This window comes from Triplophysa dalaica, chromosome 7 (genome assembly GCF_015846415.1).
Source record: "Triplophysa dalaica isolate WHDGS20190420 chromosome 7, ASM1584641v1, whole genome shotgun sequence".
Taxonomy (NCBI): Eukaryota; Metazoa; Chordata; class Actinopteri; order Cypriniformes; family Nemacheilidae; genus Triplophysa; species Triplophysa dalaica.
In genome coordinates, this window is record NC_079548.1 from 3045308 (window position 1) to 3072207 (window position 26900).

The window sequence follows — 26900 nt, forward strand, 5'->3', positions numbered from 1 at the left end:
ATATGATTTTTGTGGTGGAATCCTGGTTGGAACATGTCCTTGAAGAAAATTAAATCTTCTTAAAGAAAGTTCAGAGTTATTTCTCTTTGGTCTGCTTAGCCCAACTAAGACCTTCCGTACGACAGTCATTTTTTGTTTTCTTGTCCGTCTCAGAGTGTTTATGTCTGTGTACCATAACAGAGAGATAAGCGAGATGTCAATCATTTCTGCATATTATCTGTATCTATTATGGGCATCAAGGGTAATTATTGTCACTGTTAATGTGAAAAATAGATTGACACCGTTCCATAGAAGTCCTATGAAGTCAAAGCATCTTGATCAATCCCTGGTGGCTGCATGCTGTATAGCTCATAAACCTACGGGATCAGAATTGTTTCATTATTCTGTATAAATAAACTACGATTCGCAAATAAATATTGACAATTTCACAAACATTTTTTAAATCCACATATGCACAAAAAGCGAACAATAATGTTAGACGTTCCACAAAAATAAATGGAATTCACAAATCAATACACTGAGATTTGCAAATAAAAAATATTTACAAATGTATCTTAATTATATGTATTTGTAGATCGCCTTCTTCACATTTGTGGATCGCTTTCTGTGCATTTGTGAATCGCTTTCTGTGCATTTGTGAATCGCTGCACGCATTTGTGGATCAGTGAACGCAAAATAAAACGTAATTTATACAGTCATTTCGGTTTTTCCCATTCCTGAATAATCTCTGCTGCTATCGCTACACTGTTCTGTATACTATCTAACTCTTTCCCATGACAAAGGATGTCGATTCTTTTACTATGATCTTTTGCACACAATATATTCTTAAATTCAACCCCAAAAGTAAATGATGTAAACTTATACAATTTGTGTTTTCGAACCTTACCATAGTAAATATTGGTATAGGCTACAACTGCAGATAATTAATTTACTGTAGTTAATAATAATGGACATGCCAGTGCTCTCAGTAGCGTGTTAAACGATAAACGTCTCCATTTTACCTGGTGCTAAATAAATAATTATTGTTGGGTTATAATTATGTATATATTGCTGCCTTTTAAATGACATATAGGACATCTTTAAAATACTGTTTATTTCCAGTATTTAATGGCAAATAACAAAACGAGGGCATTGAGAATGCAAGGGAGGCAACACAACTTTTTCTTCCATGAAAAAAGTATGAAGCAAAATATGAAACTGCCAAATAAAAATGAATTGAAGCCAATTGTACAAATGAAGGAGTGCTCCATATAAATGCACAAAAGGCACTCGACATTACTGGGCATTTCAGTAAAGCCATATTTTCATACAGAGATCCCCGAAAATATGCGGAAGGTGTCCCGGGATCACGGGATATGGTGATAAAAACTAATTGAGTAAAGTAAAAATGACTCTTCTCGAAAACTACTCAGAGTACAAGTTAATTGTTAGTTATGTCATTTAATGAATTTAGGAAAAATTATTAATAATCAAATTTGGAGATTTATATAGAAAAGAGCTACTTTTAACAAAGCACATCTTTACCTTACTGATAAAGCATATAACTGGATACGACTCAAAATAACCATTCAATGTGTTGTTCTGTCTGTCTGTGTACTATGAGCTAAGTTTTTCAGTAAAAGCCCTTTATGCACTTCCAACACTATTCAATCATGTGTACTAGGCCCCACAATGCAGAAATTAAAATAAATAAGATCCCCAAATACTGCATGCAAAAAATGTAAAACATTTGTTCCCTAAATTGCACTGGATTAGCATTGACAGTCATTTCTGTAGAGGAGGTTTGCTGATCAATTACTCAACCTCAAGCCATCCAAGATGTATATGACATAATGTCTTAGGTAGAACAATAAAGATTTTTACCTCGAGCTGTGGTCCATGGTTTTTCATGATTCATGTCTTTAAGTTCAAAACATAGATAGGTCCAAACATAAAAGTAATGCCTGAGGCTTCATTCAATGTATTAATGACGTCTCATTTAAGCAGGGGCGATTCTAGGATTTTTTCAACTGGGGGGCACATGAGGGGCCACAATTAATATAGAGGGGCCATTCTTATGTTGTGTATTTATGTAGAACTGTAGATATTCAAATCATTTCAAGTTCAGAAAGCTTTAATATCAAATTTATAGCTTTATATCAAATTCACAAATAAATAGATTAAGCGATTTACAAGTGCACAGAAAGCAATTCACAAATAAATGCCAGGCAGAGTTGTGTTTGTAAAATAATAAAACATTTGTAAAAAAAAATGTTATTTGCAAATCTCATTTTATTTATTTGTGAGTTTTAATTTTTTTTGTGAAACTCTTTACATTTATTTGTGGATCTTAATCTATTTATCTGTGAAATTGATATACTTTTGTGAATCTCTTTACATTTGTTTGTGAATCTTAATCTATTTATTTGGTAATATGCAACAATTCTACCCCCATACTTTCTGTTTCAAAGGCACATGAGACACACAGTTAGCAACAGTTCCTTAACGCAATTATGTATTGGCTCAGGAAAACCCTGTTACATTCAGCCTCAGGATCATAGTAACGTTAAATGTAATTATTAGCATTATGTTGGTCTGCTCTAAGAGAATACATCAAGCCTGGTCTGTCCTAACACTGAAAGACGGTAACGTTACCAAACTCTAGCACTGCAACAACTCGCTAATCGAAAAAAAATAAGCTGTATAAAATAGATCAAAACATCTGTGTGTTTTTTTTTGTTGGAAAACAATTTGCTATTCTGGGATGGTTGAGCACTAAGTGAGTTGACATTTGAAAGCCAATTATAAACAATTTGGGTAAAAACGGACACCCTTGACTAATTCCTTAACAAATTTCTACTCTTGAAGTTAAGCCCGGATTGAGGGATAAGTCTGCTTTTTATATTGACCGGCAACTGAGCAAGCGAGAGGACTGCAACAGAGCCATCACGTCTGAACCTTTATTATTGAACTAAACATACATTTATACCAGCTATCAACAGCCTCTCAAAGTGAACAGTAATCTGGGGCACAACTGCACATTTTCTAAGGGTATGTGAGAGCGGTAGTGGCGCCCCTCCATCAGCCACGTTCTTCTGTGCTCTTGTCTCTGTCATTCTGTCAATCATTGTGCTGTTTCACTGTTCTCACACAGTCTCTCCGCTGCTCTGTGCTCCGCGCTGTTTGCAGAATAAGCATCTGCTCGTGTTATATGTAGAACACGGGCCTCACGTTCAAACTAAACAGGTTGCTTTGTTATATGGGGAAAATGCATCCAATGTTTTAGGAAGAACTCGATAACCAGCTTATATTCGTGATAGTGGGAGACTTAACAATTGAACAACCTTCTCAGACTCTCCCGAATGTAAAAATTAAGCTTCACAAACATAGATTTATTATATTAGCGAAAAAGATGTGGGCCTAGAGGTAAACTGATATTGTATTATGATATGAACTAGCTCTCAGGCGATGTTAAATAACTTAAAGGTTTACAGAGATGAAATGAAGGCCTTATTGATATTTCTACATTTGCACATTGTTTTTATCTGTCATTTACTTGTTGTTCATTTTCATGTTCGGTTCTGTGCTTTGGGAAGTTTCTTTGCTCGAACCATTTGGTCATTTGACTGTCAAAGTGTGATTGGTTGGTATCATAACTTGATTAAATAAATATATATTAATTGAACTGGTTTAAAATGATGGACAAAAGTGAAACTAAAACCTTTTAGATAATGACTTTTTTGCTATATTTATTATTGTTTATGTCGTTTTATTGAAAAGAACTTTAAATAAAATTTTGGCACAATGGCGCCTCCCCTTGAACGGTGCCCCTGCATACTGCATACCCCATTTTTGCACCACTGACAGTAATACACAACAAACTTGGCTCATTTAACTGGAACGTATTCTCGCACCACATCTTTGGCAAAGCAATGGCTGTTATAATTTTATTTATTTAGTATACGCCACTATATCACACGGTCTAATATACAAAATAGGCTACTGTGCATAAGTCAACACTACTACGCGAGGTGAACGACATCAGGATGCGACAGTCAGAGATCCTGTAGAGAGGGACTTCAGGAGTCTGTTCGATACTGAACGAAACAGATCGCCCACGGCGAGGATCATCGTATCAGGGTCGCTTCCTAACTACGAACGAGGGAATGAAAAGTTCATTAGACTTTTTACGTTTATTCGATGGTTAATGTCATGGTGTATTGAACAGAAACTGCTTTTTGTATATAATTTTGATCTGTTCTGGTTGCGACCTAGGCTTTTCCGCTCCGTATAACATGTACACTGCACACTGCATGAATCAGTTGTATAACTCGTTATCGACGGGGTAGAACAATCACCTCAATTTTTAGTATTTTATTACTTTATTTAGAACAATTGCTAAACTAACAATCAAACAGGCTTCACCTGACCCGGCTATTTCGCCTTACCTTGGTAACAATGAGTTTATGATTTTTTTCCTTCAATATATCCAAATAGGCAGAGTGCATCGAAGATATAAAACATTTGGTGACTAGTAATTTCATTCTTTTAAACTCTAACAAAACAGAAATATTGCTTATGCACCAAAAACAGAATATCTCAGATTATAACCTGCAAATTGAAGGCTGCACTGATACTCCAGCAAATACCTAGGCGTTATATTAGAGAGCAACCAGTCATTTAAAAATCACATCTCAAATATCACAAAAACAGCCTTCTTCCACCTTAGAAATGTGGACAAATTATTAAATATTTGATGTGTTGCTGACGCAGAAAAGCTTATTCATGCATTTGTGACCTCAAGACTTGACTATTGTAATGCTCTACTTAGTGGTTGTCCTGTATCTTCAATAAACAAACTACAGTTAGTTCAGAATGCTGCTGCCAGAGTTCTAACCAGGTCCAAGAAATACGATCACATAACTCTAATTTTATCATCCATTAGGTACCCCTTAGGTATTGTTTTGATTTCAGTTATTATAATGACTTACAATGCCTTGAACGGTTTAGCCCCTACCTACGTAACAGAGCTTCTATCACATTACAGCACATCACGCTCTCCAAGATCTCAAAACTCTGGACTTTTGATAACACCTAGAATAACTAAATTCACCAAAGGGGTCAAGCTTTCTCATACGTAGCACCTAAACTCTGGAGTAGCCTTCCCGATACTATTCGAGGGTCAGACACACTCTCCCAATTTAAATCTAGATTAAAGACACATCTTTTCACCCAAGCTTTCACTAAAGCATAGTTAATGAACAGCAGCTATGCTAATTATTCTCTTTCTGTCTCCGCCTCGGGATGCCCCCAAGAGAAATGCGACCATCTGACCATCCCAGCTCAGACAATTTCATCCCCAACCAAGAGCAAAGACGGACTACTTGTCACATTTATGCTAAAGTTACGATACTTGGTGTTAAATGCTAAACTTACATCTCATTACAGTAGTTTGAAGTTATAGCTGCATTCAGTGGCCCTGAAAGGAGGTTGCTGAGTGGCTGTTTGTGGTGAGGTTCGTTGGTTGTGGTTGGGGGGATTTTATTTTTTTGGGGCATTGTGGGTCTGGTTTGGTCTTGTTTGTCGATGGACAGCAGAGGATTAAAGTTACATTATGCCATTACTATTTTTCCCTGGTTGTTCCCGTTTCCTGGTGACGATCGCAGAGTGGGACCGGGTTGGACCTGCACGGTTTCGGCGAGTGGGACCTCCTGGGTTGGACCCGTGGGTGGTGGGCTCTCCCTCTTCCTCGTGGATATTTGCTTGGTGGCTTTTGGTCGGGGTCACTGTGTGCAGCTATGACACGTCAGAGGGGATCTGGCCCTCCCGGCTGATTCTGGTTTGTCCCGAGGTTTTTTTCCTCCATTAATCAATCATTGGAGTTTGGGTTCCTCGCCACAGCAGGGCAGTGTTGTCTTGCTCACCAGGAGACTGCATTAGATATTATTTATTAGAATGATCTTGCTTGTTCTATAAACACCATGCACTGTGCTGTGTTTTACCTTTCTGTGTTTTTCTGTTTTTCTTATTTGCTCCTGTAAAGCTGCTTTGCAACAATGCACATTGTGTAAAGCGCTATATAAATAAACTAGAATTGAATTGAGTACAACAAAAAAAAAACATTCACCTTTTTATTTCAACAGTCCACATAACTGGATAATGTTGAATTTAAGTAACAATCTCTATTTCAGTACTCACAGATACTTACCTAAGGTTAATGCAATTTTATTTTGTTGAATCAAATTAAAACTCTTGTTTGTCTACAGTCTCGTGGCAAGAACCCAAGTGCAGGCAAACACAGACGGTAGATGTAACAGGGATGTTTATTAACAAATAAACACTAAACAAAACAGGCAAAACAAAGACCCACGATGGGGTAAAACAAGACAGGAATATATTTAAACCTTGACAAGGACAGACACTGACTGATTAAACTATGAAAACAAACACTTGACTAACAACACACTGACTAAACTAGACTTACTTTGAGAACAGGTACAGGTACAGGTACAGGTACAGGTACAGGTACAGGTACAGGTACAGCGACAGGTACAGCGACAGGTACAGCGACAGGTACAGCGACAGGTACAGCGACAGGTACAGCGACAGGTACAGCGACAGGTACAGCGACAGGTACAGCGACAGGTACAGCGACAGGTACAGCGACAGAGGACTTCAAACAACAACGTGTACAGTTTACAAAAACAAGAACAGGGTACAAGTACAAGAACGTAAAATGCACGAGCACAGGACAATGAAACATGAGGACTCTTTATAGGGAACAAACACAGGATCGTAACGAGCAACAGGTGCTGAGGGTTAGCACTAAGGAGAGGCTGACGAGGGACTAGATGTAGGGAACAATGACAAGACACGAGAAAGAATCATTCAAACTCACATAAAACCATAGGTTATGCCATGACTCCATTCAAATAACACGAATAAACATGACATGATAGTGGAATCATGACACTTTTTTTTTGTTTCTAATCATTAACTTGATCAAGTTCAATTATGCAATAATGCATATAATACATTAAATCAATATAAAATCCTTATTATATTAATTAGGTTATTCAATGAAAGCAATAAAAGAGCATGTTCAATTTTACACATTTTTGATAAATACATTCTTCAATAAGATATCATGTGAAGAGAACACACCAGATATTCAAATTTGATACCTAATACCGCACAAATATTATACGTTTTCATGTTTTTATAGAACACAACATGTAAACATTCATAGTGCAGGGTGGAAAAAGTATGTGAAACCCTAGGCTAATGACTTCTCCAAGAGCTAATTGGAGCCAGGAGTCAGCCAACCTGGGGTCCAATCAATGTGATGAGATTGGATGTGTTGATTAAAGCTGGCCTGTCCAATAAAAAACACACACCAGTTTTGAGTTTGCTGTTCTGAAGAAGCGTTGTCTGATGTGAACCATGCATCGCACAAAAGGCGGTGGCTTAGTGGTTAGCACGTTCGCCTCACACCTCCAGGGTTGGGGGTTAGACTCCCGCTTCCGACTTGTGTGTGTGGAGTTTGCATGTTCTCCCCGTGCCTCGGGGGTTTCCTCTGGGTACTCCGGTTTCCTCCCCTGGTCCAAAGACATGCATGGTAGGTTGATTGGCATCTCTGGAAAAAATTGTCCGTAGGGTGTGAGTGCGTGAGTGAGTGCGTGAGTGAATGAGTGAGTGCGTGAGTGAATGAGTGAGTGCGTGAGTGAATGAGTGAGTGCGTGAGTGAATGAGTGCGTGAGTGAATGAGTGAGTGTGTATGCCCTGTGATGGGTTGGCACTCCATCCAGGGTGTATCCTGCCTTTATGCCCGATGACTCCTGAGATAGGCACAGGCTCCCCGTGACCTGAGGTAGTTCGGATAAGCGGTAGAAAATGGAATGGAATATTCTGTTAATAATAATAATATTTCTCCATGTTCAACCAAACAAAGACATTTCTACAGATTTAGAACAACTCGAAGGTGAGTAAATGGTGACAGAGTTTTCATTTTTGTGTGAAATATCCCTTAAAGAAACTTAATAAAATGAAGCACATTCTACACAAAGACTGAAGATGATCAAACATTAAGCAGCTTAATTTATATTTTAATAATATTTGCATTAATCTCTTTTATTATCCTAAAATGAAAAGAAGGAGTGACTTTTGAACAGAAGTGAATGTTTGTGAGAAAACATGTTGAAGATTTAATGAAGAATTAAGAATGAGACAGAAGAGTCATGAAGAATAAAGACATTAAAGAGAGAGATTATTTCTGAAGTGTTATTAGATGAAAGATGTCTCACATTGACACAGATATTTATCACAGTGTGTTCTTAAATGTGTTCATATACTGATATAATGTTGAGTCTCACACACACATTCATCTATTGACCACATATAACATCATTAAAGACAAACTGAAGTCATGAGTTTATATTTCCTCATTTTTAATCCTGAAACTGAATTTATAATCACAAGATCCTGTTGTTCATGAACATGTTTATTCTGTTCTCTGTCTGTAAATCTCTCCTCACTTTATATTCAGATCAGATATTTATCAGATCTCATGAGAGATCACTACAGATGATGAGTGGAACAGAGGATTCCAAAAATAAAAGAGGATATAGTTTCTCAGTGAAAGATTGATCAGTAAAACTGTGAATATGACTCATGGACTTCACATCATAAAATGAGACTCGATGCTTCTCATAATCCACAAACACCCCGATCCTCTCAGGATTCACACTCAGAGAAAGAACAAGATACTCACCAGCATAATAACTGTTATCACTTAAACACACTGTCCAGTATCCATTCTGAGGTTCCAGAGAGAACAACCCCTTCCTCCGAGCAGATTCACTGGTCACACCCACATACCACCAATCTACCCCCTTCACCTGCACCTCATAATAAAAACACCCTGAAGAGAATCCTTCCTTTCCAACAACACCGAGCTCTTTATCAAACTTGTTACTTTGTCCTGTATCTTCATTCTTCACTCCTACATGTTGTTTGTCTTCACATCTCACTTCTTTCCCATCATCAGACACAATAAGACGAGGATGAGCTGAATCAGCATCCAGAGTCACATTCACTGTTAAAATATAAAGAATTCTGTTGCACACATAAATGATGTCATACTGATGAGAATAAGAAAATTAATTTGTGCATTTCTAGAAACTAGAATCACTTTACAGAGTTTGACAGAGTGAATGAGGTCATTGGTGGTGATTGACAATCCTCAAGGTCCTGAGGCAGGATGGTCGGTCTCTGGAGAGATAGACTGAGGAGTTTCTGGAGTGGAGTTATCGGGTGAGTTGGAGCGATCCTTATTTAAATAAGCTCTTTTGGACTGGTCTGGATGATGATCTGCTCGCCCTCCTTGTGGTCCCCTTCGCAGAGGACTCCTTACTGGAGGACTTTATCCATCAGGTCCTCCATGTGAGAGGCTCTGATTTCTGTGTCGGGGCTGCCGAGGGGGGTTTGAGCATTCGTCATCCAGAACCACTGGAGAATGGAGGGTCAGCTCCAGCCCGCTCCATATACACTTCACAATTTAGAGAAACTCCTCATCGCCATTGTAACCGGCGATGGGTTAAAAGGGACCTACCCGTCGAGCCGGTCCCGTCCGGCTATTTGTGGCTCTCCGAGCTGGTCCCGTCCTGCCTTCCAGAGGCCCTCCAGCCGATTCTATCTGTTTGCACGAATGGGGTTGGGTCTTCCTCCCCGACAGGGGTCCCTGCAAGTTCACCAATTGGTACCGGAAGGGAGTCGTGGGAAGTTTGAGAACGTATCCGGGCCTGGGTCTCAAGAAAACGTGAGAGTTGCCAGGGCCGAATTCAAGGCAATCCGGGGACACGGAGAATGCTTGAAGGTCCCCTACCCTCTTAAAGGAAGCGAGCGCCATCAGGATGGCCGTCTTACTCAAAAGGTGAGGAAGCTTGGAACCTCCGAGGGGTTCAAAGGGGGGCCCGGAGAGGCCCGCCAGGACCACATTAAGTTCCCAGAGGGTATGGAGTGGAGACAAGGCGTATTCTGCCTTCTCGCGACCCTTAGGAATCTGTTGACCAGGTCGTGCTGCCCTGTGAGCAAGGGCGTCCATTCCGAGGGGGGCCTCAGACAGGGAGTAACAAAGTAGGCAATGGGTGGTGTCGCGGGAGGCGAACAGGTCTACCTGGGCCTACCCGAACAGCATCCAAATGAGCTGGACTGCGCAGAGGTGGAGTCACCACACTCCGCGAGGCGTGGACTGACGAGAAAGCGCGTCGGCTGTCTGGTTCAGTTTGCCTGGGATGTGTGTGGCCCCAAAGGGATTGGATCACCTGTTGACTCCACAGGAGGAGCCGTCGGGCAAGTCGTATAGCTGTCGTTAGCGTAGCCACCCAGGTGGTGAAGAGAGATGGCAGCCTGGCCCGCAGCAGCGTAAGCCTTCGAAACCAGTGATGCCAAAGTCTTACACGCTTTGGACGGTGGGCGTGACCGATTCCTCCAGGTGGCAGCCATCTGTGGGCATAGGTGCACCGCAACCGCATGTCCCACCTGGGGGACATCGACGTAGCCTTTGGCTGCCCCATCATCGAGGGAAGTAAGGGAGCTGGATCTGGTTTGACTGGAGCGAGCCGTGAGTGTAGGGCTCCAAGTCTTACACAGCTCCTCATGCACCTCCGTGAAGAATGGCACAGGGGGTGGGCTCGGTTTGGCACCGCGCTCCGACTCCAGGAACCACGTATCCAGCCGAGAGCGTTGGGGAGGAGGCAGTGGTGTGCACTGCAACCCAATACTCGCGGCTGCCTGGGTAAGCATGGCTGACATCTCCACGTCTGCTCCGTCCTGAGCTAGACCCCACTTGGGAGCTGGAAGTCTTCAGGGTCGGATGCCAGCAAGTCTCCCTCCGATGCTGTGAGCGGCATCTCATCATCCTCACGCATCGTTTCTGAATACATTACTGATGATCCGGACGGTTTGCCGTCGGTTGGGGAACGGTCAGAAGAGCGTGAGTGAGTGAGTGCTTGGCTCGTGGGTTTATCCTCGCCGAGGTCCCCATATCAGTAAGGTCCTACATCGGGGCCTTAGTCACCGACGTCACAGCCCGGATAGCAGACGAAGTGGTGGCTGGTTCCCGGAGGAAAACAGCCAGCCGTGACCGCATCTTCTGGATGACCAGCTGCCCACAGTGCGGGCAAGATGTGTCTCAAAAGCTGCTTCAGCGTGCTCGACGCCAAGACACTTGATGCAGCTATCGTGTCCGTCCCCCTCCTCGCTGAGGGTGCCGCACCCAAGAGAACAGCAGGACATGCCGCACTGGAGAATACTCAGTTCTGAAAAGGACTTTTTTGAAAATCTCTCTAACACCTCTGGAACCGCTGAGACGCCCAGGGGAAGGTTGCATCAGGTTGGAACGATCCGCTGCTCTACGTCGTAGATCCGGCAATGTAGTCTTTAAAGAATTTGTATTGTTCGTAGTCATAAGTGATGGCTCTGAAGAACAAAAGGTAAATGAATGCTGCACGCCTTCTTCATTTTATACCGGATATCCGGGGGCGGAGACCGGCATGCAAATTTCATTAGCCAAATTTCGTTGGCAACTTCTATAGTAGTCATAGTTGAAAGTTTCTCAAGGGCGAACCCCATCTGTCGGCTCGACACAACGTCGAGAGACCAACAGAAAGGGAATCAGAGTTATGAGTATTATGATTCTTATCTCACATCATGAGTCACGGCGTCAGTTCACATCAAGATAATAAGATTTATGAGGTTTGATGGTCTGCTCAGTTAATAAAGTAACTCTGTGTCTCTATCAGGTGGTGAATCAGTAAATCATGTTCACGGGTTCAGACGCTGATAAACATCCTATAGATCACTTCACATTGACACACTGATGATTTATTTTCCTCTGATCACAAACAATCACCTGTAACATCTGTAGATCAAAAACACTTTAATCATCTGATCAAACTTTCACTTACCTGAAGAGTTTCTTAACAGTGAAGTCACTAAAACACAAAGACAGGATTGAGTAATACAGAGTCCATAACAAAATGATATTTAAGATTGATGACCATTTTAAAAAATGTATAATTTAAAAGAATAAAGACATTAAAATCAATTCACCACTTGTTACAGTCATCCGTAGTGTCTCACGCTCTGAAGAAAATTTTAAAAGTAAAGAAAAAACTGAATTAAAATATAGAAACAGAAAATACAAAAGAAACATGGACGAACATAAACATTTAAATAAGATTTCATATTTTACTAATTAAATACTCAGTTGGCCAAACAACAATTTATCACCTAAAAAGCCAAGAGATAAAATTACCATTCTGTATTCTCTGTTCCTCTCTCTGTAGTTCTGAGTAGAAAACATAAGTTAAATGATATAATTATGACTAAACAACAGTAATAACAAACATACCCTATTTTTTTCAGATTTGCTCTCATGTGATGATTGTCCTTGTATATGGTCCTTCATTGATTCTGTATAGTGGGTGTTATAGTTTCCAGCACAGATCATAAAACTTTAAATGTTAAACATCTCAAATGTGTGTTTAACTGAAGCAGGGCCGGATTTAGTGATTTGGGGGCCCTAGGCAAATCCATGCATGGGGGCTCCAGCTTTGCGCCATTTTACTTTATTGCAACCCTTATTTTTCTTCCTTCTCACAGCACACAACTTTTCAAACTAAGCTTAATAAACATAGAAACTCATTGATAAAAAAATTAACTCCCAAATTAAAATCATGGGGAAAAATACATCTGTAGGGTGGCTACACCTGGCTAAAAAAAAGAGGCATAAACAAAAACACTTATATTAAAGTTCTAAAAAAAATTGATGAAATGACAACATATAAGTTCTAAAAAGCATTAAATGTATTCAATCAATAATATAAGCCTTTTTATCAGCCTTTTTACCCCATAAGTAAGTCTAACTAAATGAGCAAAGCTCATTCACACCCTACGTCCTCTTGTAGTTCACTGAGCTTTGATTGATTCAATGATCGCTAACATTATGAGTAAACGAATCGGTTCAAAAGAGTCATTTGTGTGCCATCTCTCCGTGTGTTTTGTTGGGGTTTACGACCTTTCATGCATTTTAACCAAATTTAATCAAAATATCTATACTAGTGCTTACAGTACGAATCGTTAGCACTGTACTGACGTTATTATATTACAGTATGTCTTTATGTGCCCATCGATCTGCGGTTGGGCGGAGTGCCTTCCTACAGATGTAATAACGTAAAATGTTAACAGGGGATATCCCGACTATTTTGATGATTACTTAAGGCTCTAGGTGGCTGCTGACATGGCTTATTGGTTAAGTACACGATTGCCTACCTTTGCCGAATGGATAAGTCCGCCCCTGAACTGAAGATAAGATGAATCTAAACCTAAATAAAGTTGCTTTTTTTTTACTTTCATTCACAGAGGCTCCATAAGATGCTCAATGATGACATAAACTACATTTCTAACTACAGAATTAACACTATATACAGTATGCATAGCCTATATATTAAATATGATCAAACACATGAATGTTACCTCTCTTTTTATAGACAAACACAGTGATCAGTATTCCAGCGATCACACTGAGAACAACAGCAACTGATATCAGAATCACTGAAGATCTCCAAGAGTGAAACATTTTACCTGGAAAACAAAACAGACTAATTTTTAGTGCAACATTTTACATGTAAACTCAAGTGCAGTGCACTAACAAACATGTACAAAAGATCTGATACTGTTAAGCTTCACAATATCATCATCAACATCACCCCTTAAGACAGCTGCACATTTTGTATGTATAAGTATGGAAGCCCGTTTCCGCCAGGGTTGGGATTTTTTTTTTAATTAGTGACTTAGTATCTCATAACAATGACTAAGTAACTCATAATAATGACTTAGTCTTCTCATAATAATGACTTGGTAACTCATAATAATGACTTAGTAGCTCATAATAATGACTTAGTAGCTACTAAGTCATTATTATGAGATACTAAGTCATTATTATGAGATACTAAGTCATTATTATGAGATACTAAGTCATTATTATGAGATACTAAGTCATTATTATGAGATACTAAGTCATTATTATGAGATACTAAGTCATTATTATGAGATACTAAGTCATTATTATGAGATACTAAGTCATTATTATGAGATACTAAGTCATTATTATGAGATACTAAGTCATTATTATGAGATACTAAGTCATTGTTAGGAGTTACCAAGTCATTATTTTGAGAAGACTAAGTCATTATTATGAGATACTAAGTATTATTATGAGATACTAAGTATTATTATGAGATACTAAGTCATTGTTAGGAGTTACCAAGTCATTATTTTGAGAAGACTAATTCTAAAAAACAAATCCCAACCCTGGCGGAAACGGGCTTCCGCACTCATCTTTGTGTGGAAAAAAGCAAAACAATGTCTTCTGAAACAAATAATTGGCTTTTAAACCGATCAAAATAACATCACTGAGACTCCTGAAAGCTCTTTAACTTATTGAGTTAAATGATGAATATGTTCATGTTTCTACTGCTTCAGATGATCATGAGATCAGAGGAAATACAGAACAGAAATCTGTACTCACTGGATGTGATGATCTCAGTCTCCATCGTGTGATGCCTCATTCTGACTCTGCAGTGATATTTAGTGTCAGTGTTATATACAGTGATCTTGTGTTTCACACTGAATCCATCTGTGTCATCTCTGTGTGTGTCTGGAGATTCAGATGTTAAAGTGACTCCTTCACTGTTCAGCCACACAAGATCAGGTTCAGGGTTCCAGCCTTTAGATTCACACTGTAGATGAAGACCACCAGAACCATCAAACCCATCTGCAGTGATGACTAGAGGACGACCTACAGCTACACAACAAAAATGAAAAACATTTGTTTATTAAGTTTTCTGTTTACTTTTGTTAAAACTTTTAAAATCGTTTGTTCTGGCATATTAGCATTTTAACAAAAGAAAAACACTGGAAACAAATCATTACCAATATCACTAAACTAATCAATCATAACTAAGCTGGTTTTGCTCACCTTCAACTCTGAGATCAAGAGTGACATCATCATACCAGGACTCAGACTGAATGAAACACTTGTAAAGTCCTTCATCAGAGATTTGGACTCTTGAGAGTTTGAGTGATGTGTTTCCTTTCTCTAGTTCTTCTTTAAACACTTGAGTTCTTCCTCTGTACGACTGAAGCTGATCTGTGTTTATGTCTTTATGATCTTTATACAGATGAACTATTGAGCCATTCAGATCCGGTCTGAACCACTCGACTCTCATGTTCACAGCACTGATGTTGGGTTTGATAGAACACGGCAGAATCACATCTTCACCAGATACAGTCATCACAGGAGCTGAAGGTCCAATCACCTCGTACTCATCTGATATGAGATTAATATGAAATATTTCATTTGTCACAACACTCAGTTATAATGAATTATGCAGATGATCTGCTTCATTTCTAAATGTTTCAGTGATGTCCAGTGTTGTGTATCAAACATGACCATAAGAGACAATATGATGTCTTTCCTGCTCTGAGACACTTCAAGTACTCGACAATTAAGAGTAACAGACACATTTTAAATGTCATTTAATCTGAAACTTTTGATGCAAACATGAATCCAACACTGTTTTATTAATTATTACAGCATCTATCTTTCATATATATATTTTACACATGTTAACACAGTAAACATTTACCTGATTGTGTAACTCCAGTAAGAATGAGTAAAATCACACAGATGAACTTCATCTCTGAATTTCTGAATAGAAAAATAGAAAAATAACATGTCTACAATAGTCAGTTCACACAGATGATAAATCAATAAATAACTGAATCTATATAAGACAGTCAGACATGTATAGTTTATACTCACAAACACAAGTGAGATGCATCACATCAGGTGTCAATGAAAAAAGACGTCCTGTCTGGAGTCTGTGAACATTAAAAACTCTGTTAGGACGTGTCTCATGAAAACATGTAAAGACAAATGTGTTTCTTCAGCACTTACCAGTTCTTTAGAACTGATTTACTTTTACCAGAATGAATGTCACACCCTTCACATTATTCTAGCTGATAAACATGTGTGTGCATGTGTGTGTGTCTTTATATTTAGACTAGACTATAGAGTTTATAACTTTGGTATTTAATGGATTGATGTGATTTAACTTTAATAAACAATTGTTTAACTGCTTTAATACTTTAGAAAGGTTTTAAAACTGTCTGCATCTGTAACTTGAACAGCCGTTTATACAAAACCTGTTGTTTTACATTCTTTAAACTTGAGAAATGCAATGAGAACAACCACAGAATGATTCTTCTGAATTGTCATTTATAAGCAAACAAGTGCTCCAACATGTGACACAGTTAGGCCTCAGACGACCCGAGTTTGAGTCCCAAATCGAGGTCCATTCCTGACCCCACTCCCTTCCCTCTCCTACTTCACTTCATATCCTCTCTGTTCAAATAAAGACAAAAAAATGAATCGTTAAAAAATATAGATTTTTGACCAGCATTTTTGACCAGCATCTTTTATTTATTGTCTACAAGTCACTAAATGGTATGGCTCCTCCATATATCTCTGACTTATTGATTGAGCATAATGTAAACAGATCTCTTCGGTCCTCTAACCAGAGACTTTTGTTTATTCCCAAGACGAGGCGGAAGTGCAGGGGTGATCGCGCTTTTGCTACAGCTGCGCCACGACTCTGGAATGATTTGCCCTTGCCTGTTAGAATGGCATCATCTGTGGCTATTTTTAAGTCTAAACTAAAAACCTATCTGTTCGATAAGGCGTTTTATCCTGGTTGAAGCACAGCGTGTTTATGATTATTTTGGTGTATGTCAAAATGTATTCTTGTTTTACTCTTGTGTGTTACTGTTGTTTTTAGTTATTGTATTGTAAAGCACATTGGTCAACTCTGGTTGTAGTAAATAGTGCTATATAAATAAATTGCCATTGCCATCTGACCACAACATAGAATAGTCAAAAATTTGGTTCACGATAGTTGAACCAAAAACAATTTGGGAATTATTCATTAAAGTCATGTCAACATCAAATGAAGTTTGAAATGCAGTATTAATTGAAGACAAGCTGAACAAAACGATCAGAGATATTTTAAATCATTTATAAGACTAGAACGGATTTATACAACCGGTCTTTCCATCTGCTATTAACTAACCCAGAACAGCAGTAAGTGTCACGTGTGTCCAGCAGAGGGCAAAACTGTTTCATAAGAGACTGTCTGTGCTGTGGCTATTCTGCAATGTTTTCTACATTACAATAAAACCAAAGCTGTTTTAAATAACGTTTTATTTAATCACAGTAGAATAATCACAGATAAATACAAATTCAAGATGGCGCCGTTGTGCATGGCGCTCGTCTAATCTGTGATGTGTTTGTTCTGTTTTTATCCTTCTTCTAACCTAAAATGCTTTTACATTGATTGTGTATTACCATCAAATGCGCCGTAACAAAATAGACTCTATTAGGATCTTACCAAACACTGATTTGAGACTTCCATAATCAAATAACCCGCCCCCTTCCTTTCTTGACGATTGTCCCGACCAGCCAAAGCCTAATGCTATGGAATTTTCCTGTAATGGCAAGCTCACACTACGTGATTTTTGGCTGGATTTTGCTGTTGCGGACAGATTTATAAGATCTGCGACAAAACCTCTGGATTGTGATCAAATCGGTGCTCGTTTCGGTCGCCGAAGCTTGTTAAGTATAAGCCGAAGGCTTTTCCATAAAACAAGATTAAGAAATAAGCATTCTTATTTGGGTTATTCAGACTTATTGTCAGTCAATTTGGTTTCATAAAGCAAATTTAAAATACTAACCATGTCAACTTATGCTGGGTAATAAGCCTGGTTCAGGGCAGGCTTACTGTCAGGTTAAGCCTTAGTTGTTGCTTAACTGGAGGTCAACCTAATGTGATGATATTACCACTTCATTTTACATCACATTTATGCACATTATAATTGAAAAATTTAAGAAATCAATTAAATAAATTAAAGAACACAATAATAAATGAAAATATTCTCTGTTGTCATACATCTGTTTTAGATTTGTTTGATATACTGTAAATATTTAAACTAATGTCAATAAAGTTTGAATTTAAACATTATCCAATAGATTGATAGCTATAACAATTTCAGTATCCCGTATTTTTTGTAAATCCAAACAATTGAATGTGACCTAGAGTTAAAAAAATGGCAAGGTAAAATGGGATGCCTTGTGTGTTTAGTATATTGTCTGTCTGATGAGAGAGAGGCTGATAATGATGCTTGTTGAGAGAGACTGATGGGGCAATAAGATGATTTTTGATGAATATTAAACAGAGAGAGTTATACTTTATTGTAACCTTGAATTTTTTACTTTTCCTTCAGTTTAATAACATGATTTTATTGTAGGCTTGCTGCTGAGAAAGCATTATATTCCTTAGTGTTGAAACAAAAGGTCCTGTCACTGTTTTATGGCGTTTTTTTCTTGCATTTTTCCAGTTGTTGGATTATCAGGTCTAACTTTAAACTTTATTAACTTTTCAGCTACCCGTGACCCGAGGTAGTTCGGATAAGCGGTAGAAAATGGAATGGAATGGAACTTTTCAGCTATATTCCTTTTTGTTTAGAGGTAGAGCTTTATATTCTTTGCATTATTCTGTAGGAACAGAAACAGTTATTTGATGCGGTACTATTGGCATTTTGTTGTAATGACTCAATATTCCCTTTGTCACCTGTGGTCCCAGTGTAGTGTCCTGCAGACAATCATAATATTAGCAAAATACACAATGTGAGCACCTCAACACAAGTGGGGCTTCAAATCTAAAGTGCAAACAGTGATTTCTGTATACCTAGACTAACCTGTGAACATACAGGCACATCAAGATGAGATTTAAACTCTGTTAATCACTGCTTTAGACTTTTTAAGACATTAACACAGCACTGTATTGTAATTCATTTTATACAAAATAAAAAAGTAATGTAGGTTTAGCATTTTTATACAAGATATTTTAATAACCCTTTTCCTTGATTACTGTTTGAATACATTTTAGCAAAGATTATTTTATAGTATTAATTTATTTGTATTAAAATAGGCTATATGAATATATTTGAACATTTTTTTGCTTACTGCATGCATTGAGTCAGTTAGGAATTTCTTGCCAACTTTCCCTCTGGTTTTGTTATTTGTTATTATTGTTATTCATAAAAGAGTATGTGAGAAATTTCCGGATGGTTTACTGGTTACGCCCACATTCTTAAGCACCCAGCGACAGATATTTGCTAGTAGATACCTGTTAGCGTGTCGAATGGTAGGGGGCGTCTCGAAAGGTTTTTCATTGGTCAAAGGTGCTCTTTCTTCCCAACTTAGTTGACGAATCAGCGTTAACCACACACATACATCATTTATTTTAAACATGAAGAAGATAGGTATGTATAAGCCCTTAAAAACAAAATAAAATTGTATCAGACAAGTCTGTGTTTTTGCATAATTGTTTAATAATAAATTAAGGAAGATAGGCCTAATAATATAGCTCTAAAAGCAGCTGTCCTTATGTTTTTATGAGTATTTCTGTCTTTTTCCGCATGTTTATGTTTACATATACTAAATCATAATTGTACAAAACGGTAGAATTGCCTTTTACAGTATGACATGCATTATGTCATTGCTTCACTGAAAACGTATGCATTCATATTTTTTGTAGTCTTTATTAATGTATAGATGGCAATACAATCACATTTAGTAGCCTATTTTAAAACAATAAATCATTTTCAGGAAAAAAAGTATTGGTCAGGACTTATCAATAATTGTGTGCACAAGTGTAGGTGTGGGCTAGCAATGCATTTCTAGGGTACACTTAATTTATCCATCCATCCATCCATCCATTTTCTACCGCTTATCCGAACTACCTCGGGTCACGGGGAGCCACTTAATTTATAAGCAATAATAATTTGTTGACAATAAAATGCTCTCCTGAGGCGAGAACGTCGACAAGCTGCCCGATGTCTCCTTTGTGAAGACATGTTGCAAATGTTGGGAAAACTCATGGAATGTAAAGTTAGCTGATGAAAATGCACCTGTTTCTTATAACTTAATTTGTTGCGCTTGTCATTTAGTCACATGGTTAATCTCTGGCCCACGTACACTCCAGAACAGTAGGTGGCGGATATGCACCACAAACGTTATTTGCTCCCCACAGTTGAAAAGGAAAAGAAGATCATCAATATGATGGCAAATGGCGATCGTACTCATACACCCATGAATGTACCTACTCATTGAGTATGAGGTTTTGGACCCAGCCAGTGTCTGCATTGTGTTGTTTAGTGTGCGTGCTGCTACAACAAGAAGATGACGGATGACAAGAAACCTAGTTGTGTAGTGTAAGGGCCATAGAAATTCAAGTAGGCTCACAGACCCGTAGTGTCAGCTCGGCTTTAGAAAGCACCGCAGAAGAAGAGGTAAAAGAGGAGGTGTTGTGGTGCAACTAAAGTTAAGTCTATCACGTCTATATCCATCGCGACAAGACTTGGATCACTTGCAATATGGGCTGGGAGATGTCCTTTTTGTCACGTGGCATTCGCTCGAGGTGGCATATCAGTGAATTTTACCTGTGACTCAAGATGACCTTTCCAACTCTCGCTGTCAGACGGTATAAATCCGTGCAATCTTTGCTCGCTATGCCATGCAGTACAGCCGGACTGGGTTAGTGAACGCAAGATGGCTAACAAACAAGACAATGATTTTTGCGAGATTTCTTTATCTCAAACAGACTTGATTTTTTGCTAGTCACAGAGACCTGGCTGAATGCGGGGGATACAAGCCCTTTTTCTGAACTAGTGCCCACAAACTGCTCATTTTTGAACTGCCCTAGACTTTATTGCAGGGGTAGTGGGCTTGCATCGGTGTTCAAAATATTTTCAGTTTTGAAGTACTTCTATTCCAGTTAAATGGACACAAATTAGCGATCGCTGTAGTTTATCTTCTTCCAAAATCAAATAAGGGCTTTTAAAAAGATTTCTAAAGTTTTTAAGGTTATGCTATTCTAAGATTCAACAGACTTCTGATCGTGGGGGATTTCAACATTAATGTTTGTTGTGAGCAAATCTCAGTGGCCAAGGATTTATTAGCCTTGTTGACTCTTTTGATTTTACTCTAGTGGTGAATGTGGCAACTGACAAAAAGTCATTTCAATATGTGAACTTGAAATCTGTGAGTTACGTTTTTCTGAAGAAATATGCCTGTTATATTTACTTGCTTGCTTCAAAATGAGGTATCAAAGATTAGGAGGTTATCGCAGAAGACTCGTTTTCTCAGCTCTTCATCTAGTGATGATTTTTCTGTGCATTTTATAGAGGCTTGTCTTAAGTACAATCTAAATTCCCCCTCAAATATCTCAAATGTAGATGAAATCTTATGCTGTTGAATTCAATCTGCAATGATATATTGAACTCTGTGGCCCCATTGAGAGAAAAACGACACAAATCTAAAGCTGAATTCTTGTTAAATAGCACCTCTCAAGATCTTAGACGTGTATGTCACAGAGCTGAACGGAAGTGGAGAAAATATACATTACAAGTGTCGTTTGAAATGCTATGAGAGTCATTAATTGGATATCAAAAATCTGTTAATCTGTAAATATTTTCAGATATTATAGCAAAAAACGGTCATAATTTTTTTACTATTTTAGATTCTGTTATAAATCCAACTAGTAATGTTTATTTAAATACATCACCTGCAGTATGTGACAGCTTTCTTAAGTTTTTTACAGAAAAATAGTTGACATAAGACAGCAGATTATACCTCCAAATTGTGATTGGTCTGACCCTCCTCTTTGGACTTCTACTCTTAATGAATTCAGACAATCTCTTTAAACTCATTTCAAGATATTATTGAGCATCTTAAACCCAATACATGTGCACAACACATTATTCACATGGTTCTTGCTTCAGGTCTTTGATGTGGTCGGGGCCAATAATTTTGGCAATAATAAACAAGTCTCTTCTTACAGCGATTGTCCCAAAATACTAAAAACATGCAATTGTTAAACCCATACTTAAAAAATCTAATCTTGACCCGACCATTCTATCAAATTATAGACCCATTTCAAATTGACATTTTCTGTCAAAAGCCTTAGAAAAAGCCATTTTAGTACCACTGCAGAGTTTTCTAGAGTCAAATAGTATTTTTGATCAATCTCATATCAAATCTCATAGCACTGCATACCTGTCAAGTATCCCGTTTTGGCCGGGAAAGTCCCGTATTTTACCCTTCTTTCCCGCCGTCCTCCCGTATTAGTATTTTCCCGTAAATCTCCCGTATTTTAACCTGCGTTATTAAAAAAAAATAACACCGGAGTAAAAAAAAAAAAAACATTTCCAATCTGAGCTCTGTCACTAGCCTCGCGATAACTGCCATCTGCAGTAGCCTACAGTACTGTAGGTGGCAGTTGTCGCGAGGTTAGTGTGTGAGGTCAGATGATGAGTGACAACGCGGGAAAAAAACAAAACCGAGACGGATAATGGACGTAACAACAGTGACGGAAGGCACTCCTGCCAAAAAAACAAAACCCTCGTGTAAATACCGCCACCAATGGGACAGCGAATTAAATTTTCTGAAGAGGAGCAGGGTGGGGAACAGTCACGCGTTTTGTAAGTTTTGTATTTAGCATGGTAAGAAAGATTGTTACAGAGAATAGGATGACATTAGACCACAGAACTGTTTGCGCTCTACTCTCATGTGAAATGAACCACTCTGGCCCAGCCCACAAATACACTCCTTCCAAAACAGTCTTAAAGAATGCAAAGTCTGCAACAAATGTGTACAATAACTCACTAAAAGAGTAAAGAAAAGTTATGTGAAATGAAAAGAAAAACTGTAAAGGAAAAGCAATATGAAATAAAAAGAATGTGGAATGAAAATAAACTGTAAAGACAAGCAATGTTAAATTAACAGAAAATATGCAAATAAGCCTTTAAATAAATGCTCTTCATATATACCCTTTTCTGTTTTCATTTGGGCTATAACACCTGTTTTAAAATGTAAGGGATACTGGAGTTTTGTTGGGCTGGTGGGCGCCGAAAAATTTCCCTTATTTTCAAATCCAAAACTTGACAGGTATGAGCACTGAGACTGCACTTTTAAAAGTATTTAATGATATTTTATTATCCTTATATTCTGGGGACTCTGTGATGCTCTTACTATTAGACTTAAGTGCAGTGTTCGATACTATAGATCACAGAATCGCTTTATCACACCTTGAGAAATGTGTGGGCATTACAGGCTATGCTCTTGACTGGTTTAAATCCTATCTTCAATACAGAATGTTTTCTTTTTGGTCTTGGTGGTTTTTCTTCATCTAGCTCTATTTTGCTCTATTTAAAATGTAATTTGGCTGGCAGTGTAAACACACATGTATGTGTAACCGGGTGGTAAATAGCCTTAAAGTTTCCTTGCATGACCTGTAATTTAAAAGAGTTGGCGACAGGGGGCAGTGTCTAGGTGCGTGTGGTGAAGTGCGCATGCGTCACACGTGCGTGTGAGACGTGTTAAGTGCAGTGGGAGAGGGAGACGCACTCGTATGGGAATTTGCAAGCATTTTCGATCATCCCGTGGTAAATAAAGTGTTTGTTTTGCAATATCCTTAACATTAAACATTTCTGAATGTGTATGGTGCAGATAATTTTGTTAAAAGCATATAATGTAAGGTGGGTTATGTTGTGGTATAATGTCCGTGTATATATGACGTCATACCATGTGCTGTAAATCTGTTCCGGTTGTATTTAGCAACAATATACATTTCAGTTTACGAATATTTTATTTAAAATGTTTATTTTTTTGTTTGTTTAAAAGACATACAAGGATATATGTAGGCTGGTTTTGAACCGTGCAACTGAGATCTTTGAAAGGTTGTCACTGCCTTTGTGGTGATTGAGGAGGTCATCATTATGTGAGTGTTTTTTACTTTGTTGTCATTATAATGTGTATAAGTTGTACATGTGTATATAAAAATGTACTTATGTTGTTGTTTTCTTTGTACAGTATCCCCACTGCCGTATTTTGGCAGTTTTCTTTTTGACATTTAAAAAATGTACTATCGTACATCTGGGCTTGTCGTATTTTTGTGTTTTTGAAACTTGTATACGACAGGTTGTGAGTTTCTTTGATTGGTAAAACCACATTTTGTGGGTAAAGAAACTGTTTTTTGGTATTGTTTTTTGTCCAGAGCTGTGTGTTCTAAATACACGTTCCTGGAATATCCTTTAATATACGATGTAATAATTGAATAAACCACAAAAGCAAATTGAACTTGATAAATGTGTTCCGAGTGGTAAATCTAAATCCCCGGTCACATATGGTTTTGGAAAACATTATTAAAAGCAACTTTGAGTTCCTCCTTCATCCCCTCCTGCAACTTCATCCCCTCCACCTGAACCTAATAGTAAAAACATCCTGAAGAGAATCCTTCAGTGCCAAGAACACCAAGATAGTTATCAAACGTGTTCTTTTGCTCTTCATCTTTATTCTCTTCTCTTTGATCTTTGTTTTCACATCTCACTTGTTTCCCATCATGAGACACAATGAGATGAGGATGAGCTGAATCAGCATCCAGAGTCACATTCACTGTTAAAATATGAAGAATTCTGCTTACAGATGAGTTATGTAATAATGATGAGAATAATCATGTTAGTTTGTGCTTCTAGAAACTAAAATCACTTTACAGAGAAATAAACAATCATAAACACGCTACATGAGAAAATTCACTGAAAAAAAAAAAATATCAAAATTACACACAGATGAAATATGATAACACAGATGTTTAATGTGCTGACCACAAACATTCACCTGTAACAGTTAAAAAGACTTCAATGATGTGATGAAACTTACCTGAATGTTTTCTTAACAGTGAAGTCACTAAAAAGAGAATCATAACAGAATGAGAGTTAAGATTTATGAGATCAAGAATTCACAATAAAATGTTCATTAATAAATCATTTAATGAAGCAGTTTAAAACAACTCACCACTTTCAGTCCTCTCCTCTCTCAGCAAAAGTGTCTCACGCTCTGAAAAAGTCAAAGAGAATAAAAAATACAAATAAATGAATAAGTAACACTTCACAATAATGTTGTTTAAGTTAACATTAATACATTAGCTAACATGTACAAACAATGAACAATACATTTGATCAAAAATCCATATATTCATCCATAATAGCTCATGTTTATTTTTATTAAAATCAAAGTTAACATGAGTTAATGCACAATGAACAAACACCAACAACTGTATTAACATGAATAAGATTAATAAATGATGAACTTCATTCCTCAATGTTAGTTCACGTTAGCTAATGCACTTCTGTCACCCTTTAAAAACACAGACACTATTTTAGTCAAATAAGAAATCAAAAACTGTGTTTGTTTTCCTGTTAAATCAAATATAACTCTTTATAATGTGATGTCCATTAATGGAGTATTCAGTTCAACAAACAGTTTCATGTTAACAATTTATCATTAACTTAAAAAATATAAGAGACAAAATTACCCTCATTTATTCTCTGGTGCTCCATCTGTAGTCCTGAAGAGAAAATAACATTAAAATATAAAATATTATGACTTAACAACTGCAAACAGACATTATTTGACATGAATGTTACCTCTCTTTTTATAGACAACGCCAACGATCAACATTGCAGCGATCAAACTGAGCACAATAACAACTGTGATCACTGAAGACTTCAAAGAGTGAAATATTTCATCTGTAAAACAAAACTGAGGCTGTTAGTTCTTCATTTATGAGTATAAATCTGTTATCAGATATAATCTACAGTCTCTCTATTGTTAGTGAATGTGTACTGGAAGTTAATGTCAGTCCTATGAGAATGAGAATAATAATAACATTTGTTTGTGTGTTTTAGGAATTCCAAATTTGTTTGCAAAGCATTCATTTTTTTAGACATGCCTGAAGTTCTGACAGTACAAACAAACATTTGTGTTCTGTTGTTTTCTTATCCATCTATTAATTTACTCATTTAACCCATCATATATGCATTTTATTTTTGTGTCTAATTTTAATATTTTGTTGGTTCTGTATTGTCATCAATAGTAGTTTTAGGTCTCCAGTGGTCTCCATCTCAAGGATTTAAATCCAGTAGAAACGCCCTTTAATGCAACTACACATGTTCACTTTTCACAGGTGGTGAATCAGGTTTAGGGGTTCAGACACGGGTAAGGATCCTACAGCTCATTTCACATTGGGACACTTGATGACTAATTTTCCTGTGACCACAAACAATCATGCAGCTGCAGATCTAACACTTTAATGATGCAATAAAATTCACTTACCTGCAAAGTTTCTTAACAGTGAGATGACTACAAACACACAGACAACATAAAATTATACAATATCCAAAACAGATTTATACTACAAAAAAATAAAAAACCTTTTATCATCGACCCTCATGTTGTTCCACCACCGTAACACCTTCGTTCATCTTTTGAAAAATAAATGAGGATCTGTTTGTTGAAGTTGTGCTTTGAATGTTTTTGTAGTCTTCAAGTCTTGTCTTTACTCTGTATTTCTGAAGAGAAAACAGCATTGACATGATTCAATTATTTATTAACTTCAGGAATAATATATGCAAATACACCTCATTATTTTCAACTATAAGCACTAGAAACAATACAGAATTGACATATATTAAATATGATAAAAGAAACATGTTACCTCTCATTCTATAGACAAACACAGTCATCAGTGTTCCAGTGCTTATACTGAGCAAAACAGTAACTGAGATCAGAATCACTGAAGACCTCCAAGAGTAAATAAATGTACCTGTAAACCATTCTGTTTGATATATATATTTAATCAGTATCAACAAAAACATTTTCATTGTTGGCTCATCTGCAACAC

At 37.6% G+C, this 26900-nt stretch overlaps 1 protein-coding gene and 1 long non-coding RNA gene across 3 annotated transcripts; one reads left to right on the forward strand and one right to left on the reverse strand.

Moving 5' to 3' along the window:
* Positions 1-6725: 6725 nt before the first annotated feature.
* On the reverse strand, positions 6726-22410 carry LOC130426095 (butyrophilin subfamily 1 member A1-like). 2 transcript variants are annotated; one of them, XM_056752639.1, is made up of 11 exons: positions 22217-22410; positions 15866-15924; positions 15690-15751; positions 15020-15370; positions 14570-14845; positions 13516-13623; positions 12296-12328; positions 12091-12123; positions 11946-11972; positions 8750-9073; positions 6726-7844 (listed from the first exon to the last, which is right to left on the reverse strand). In XM_056752639.1, the coding sequence occupies exons 3-11, from the start codon at positions 15739-15741 to the stop codon at positions 7489-7491; spliced, it is 1560 nt and encodes a 519-aa protein (XP_056608617.1). In that variant the 5' UTR covers positions 15742-15751; positions 15866-15924; positions 22217-22410; the 3' UTR covers positions 6726-7488. The 2 variants fall into 2 exon arrangements, with proteins under 2 accessions (XP_056608617.1, XP_056608618.1); XM_056752640.1 differs by having other exon boundaries at positions 7713-9073; positions 15866-16447; positions 22217-22387.
* Positions 22411-23523: 1113 nt separating this feature from the next.
* Positions 23524-26659, forward strand: LOC130426099 (uncharacterized). Its single transcript, XR_008907145.1, has 3 exons — positions 23524-23604; positions 23843-23939; positions 25659-26659. It is a non-coding gene; the product is annotated as an uncharacterized LOC130426099 (long non-coding RNA).
* The last annotated feature ends 241 nt before the right edge of the window (positions 26660-26900 follow it).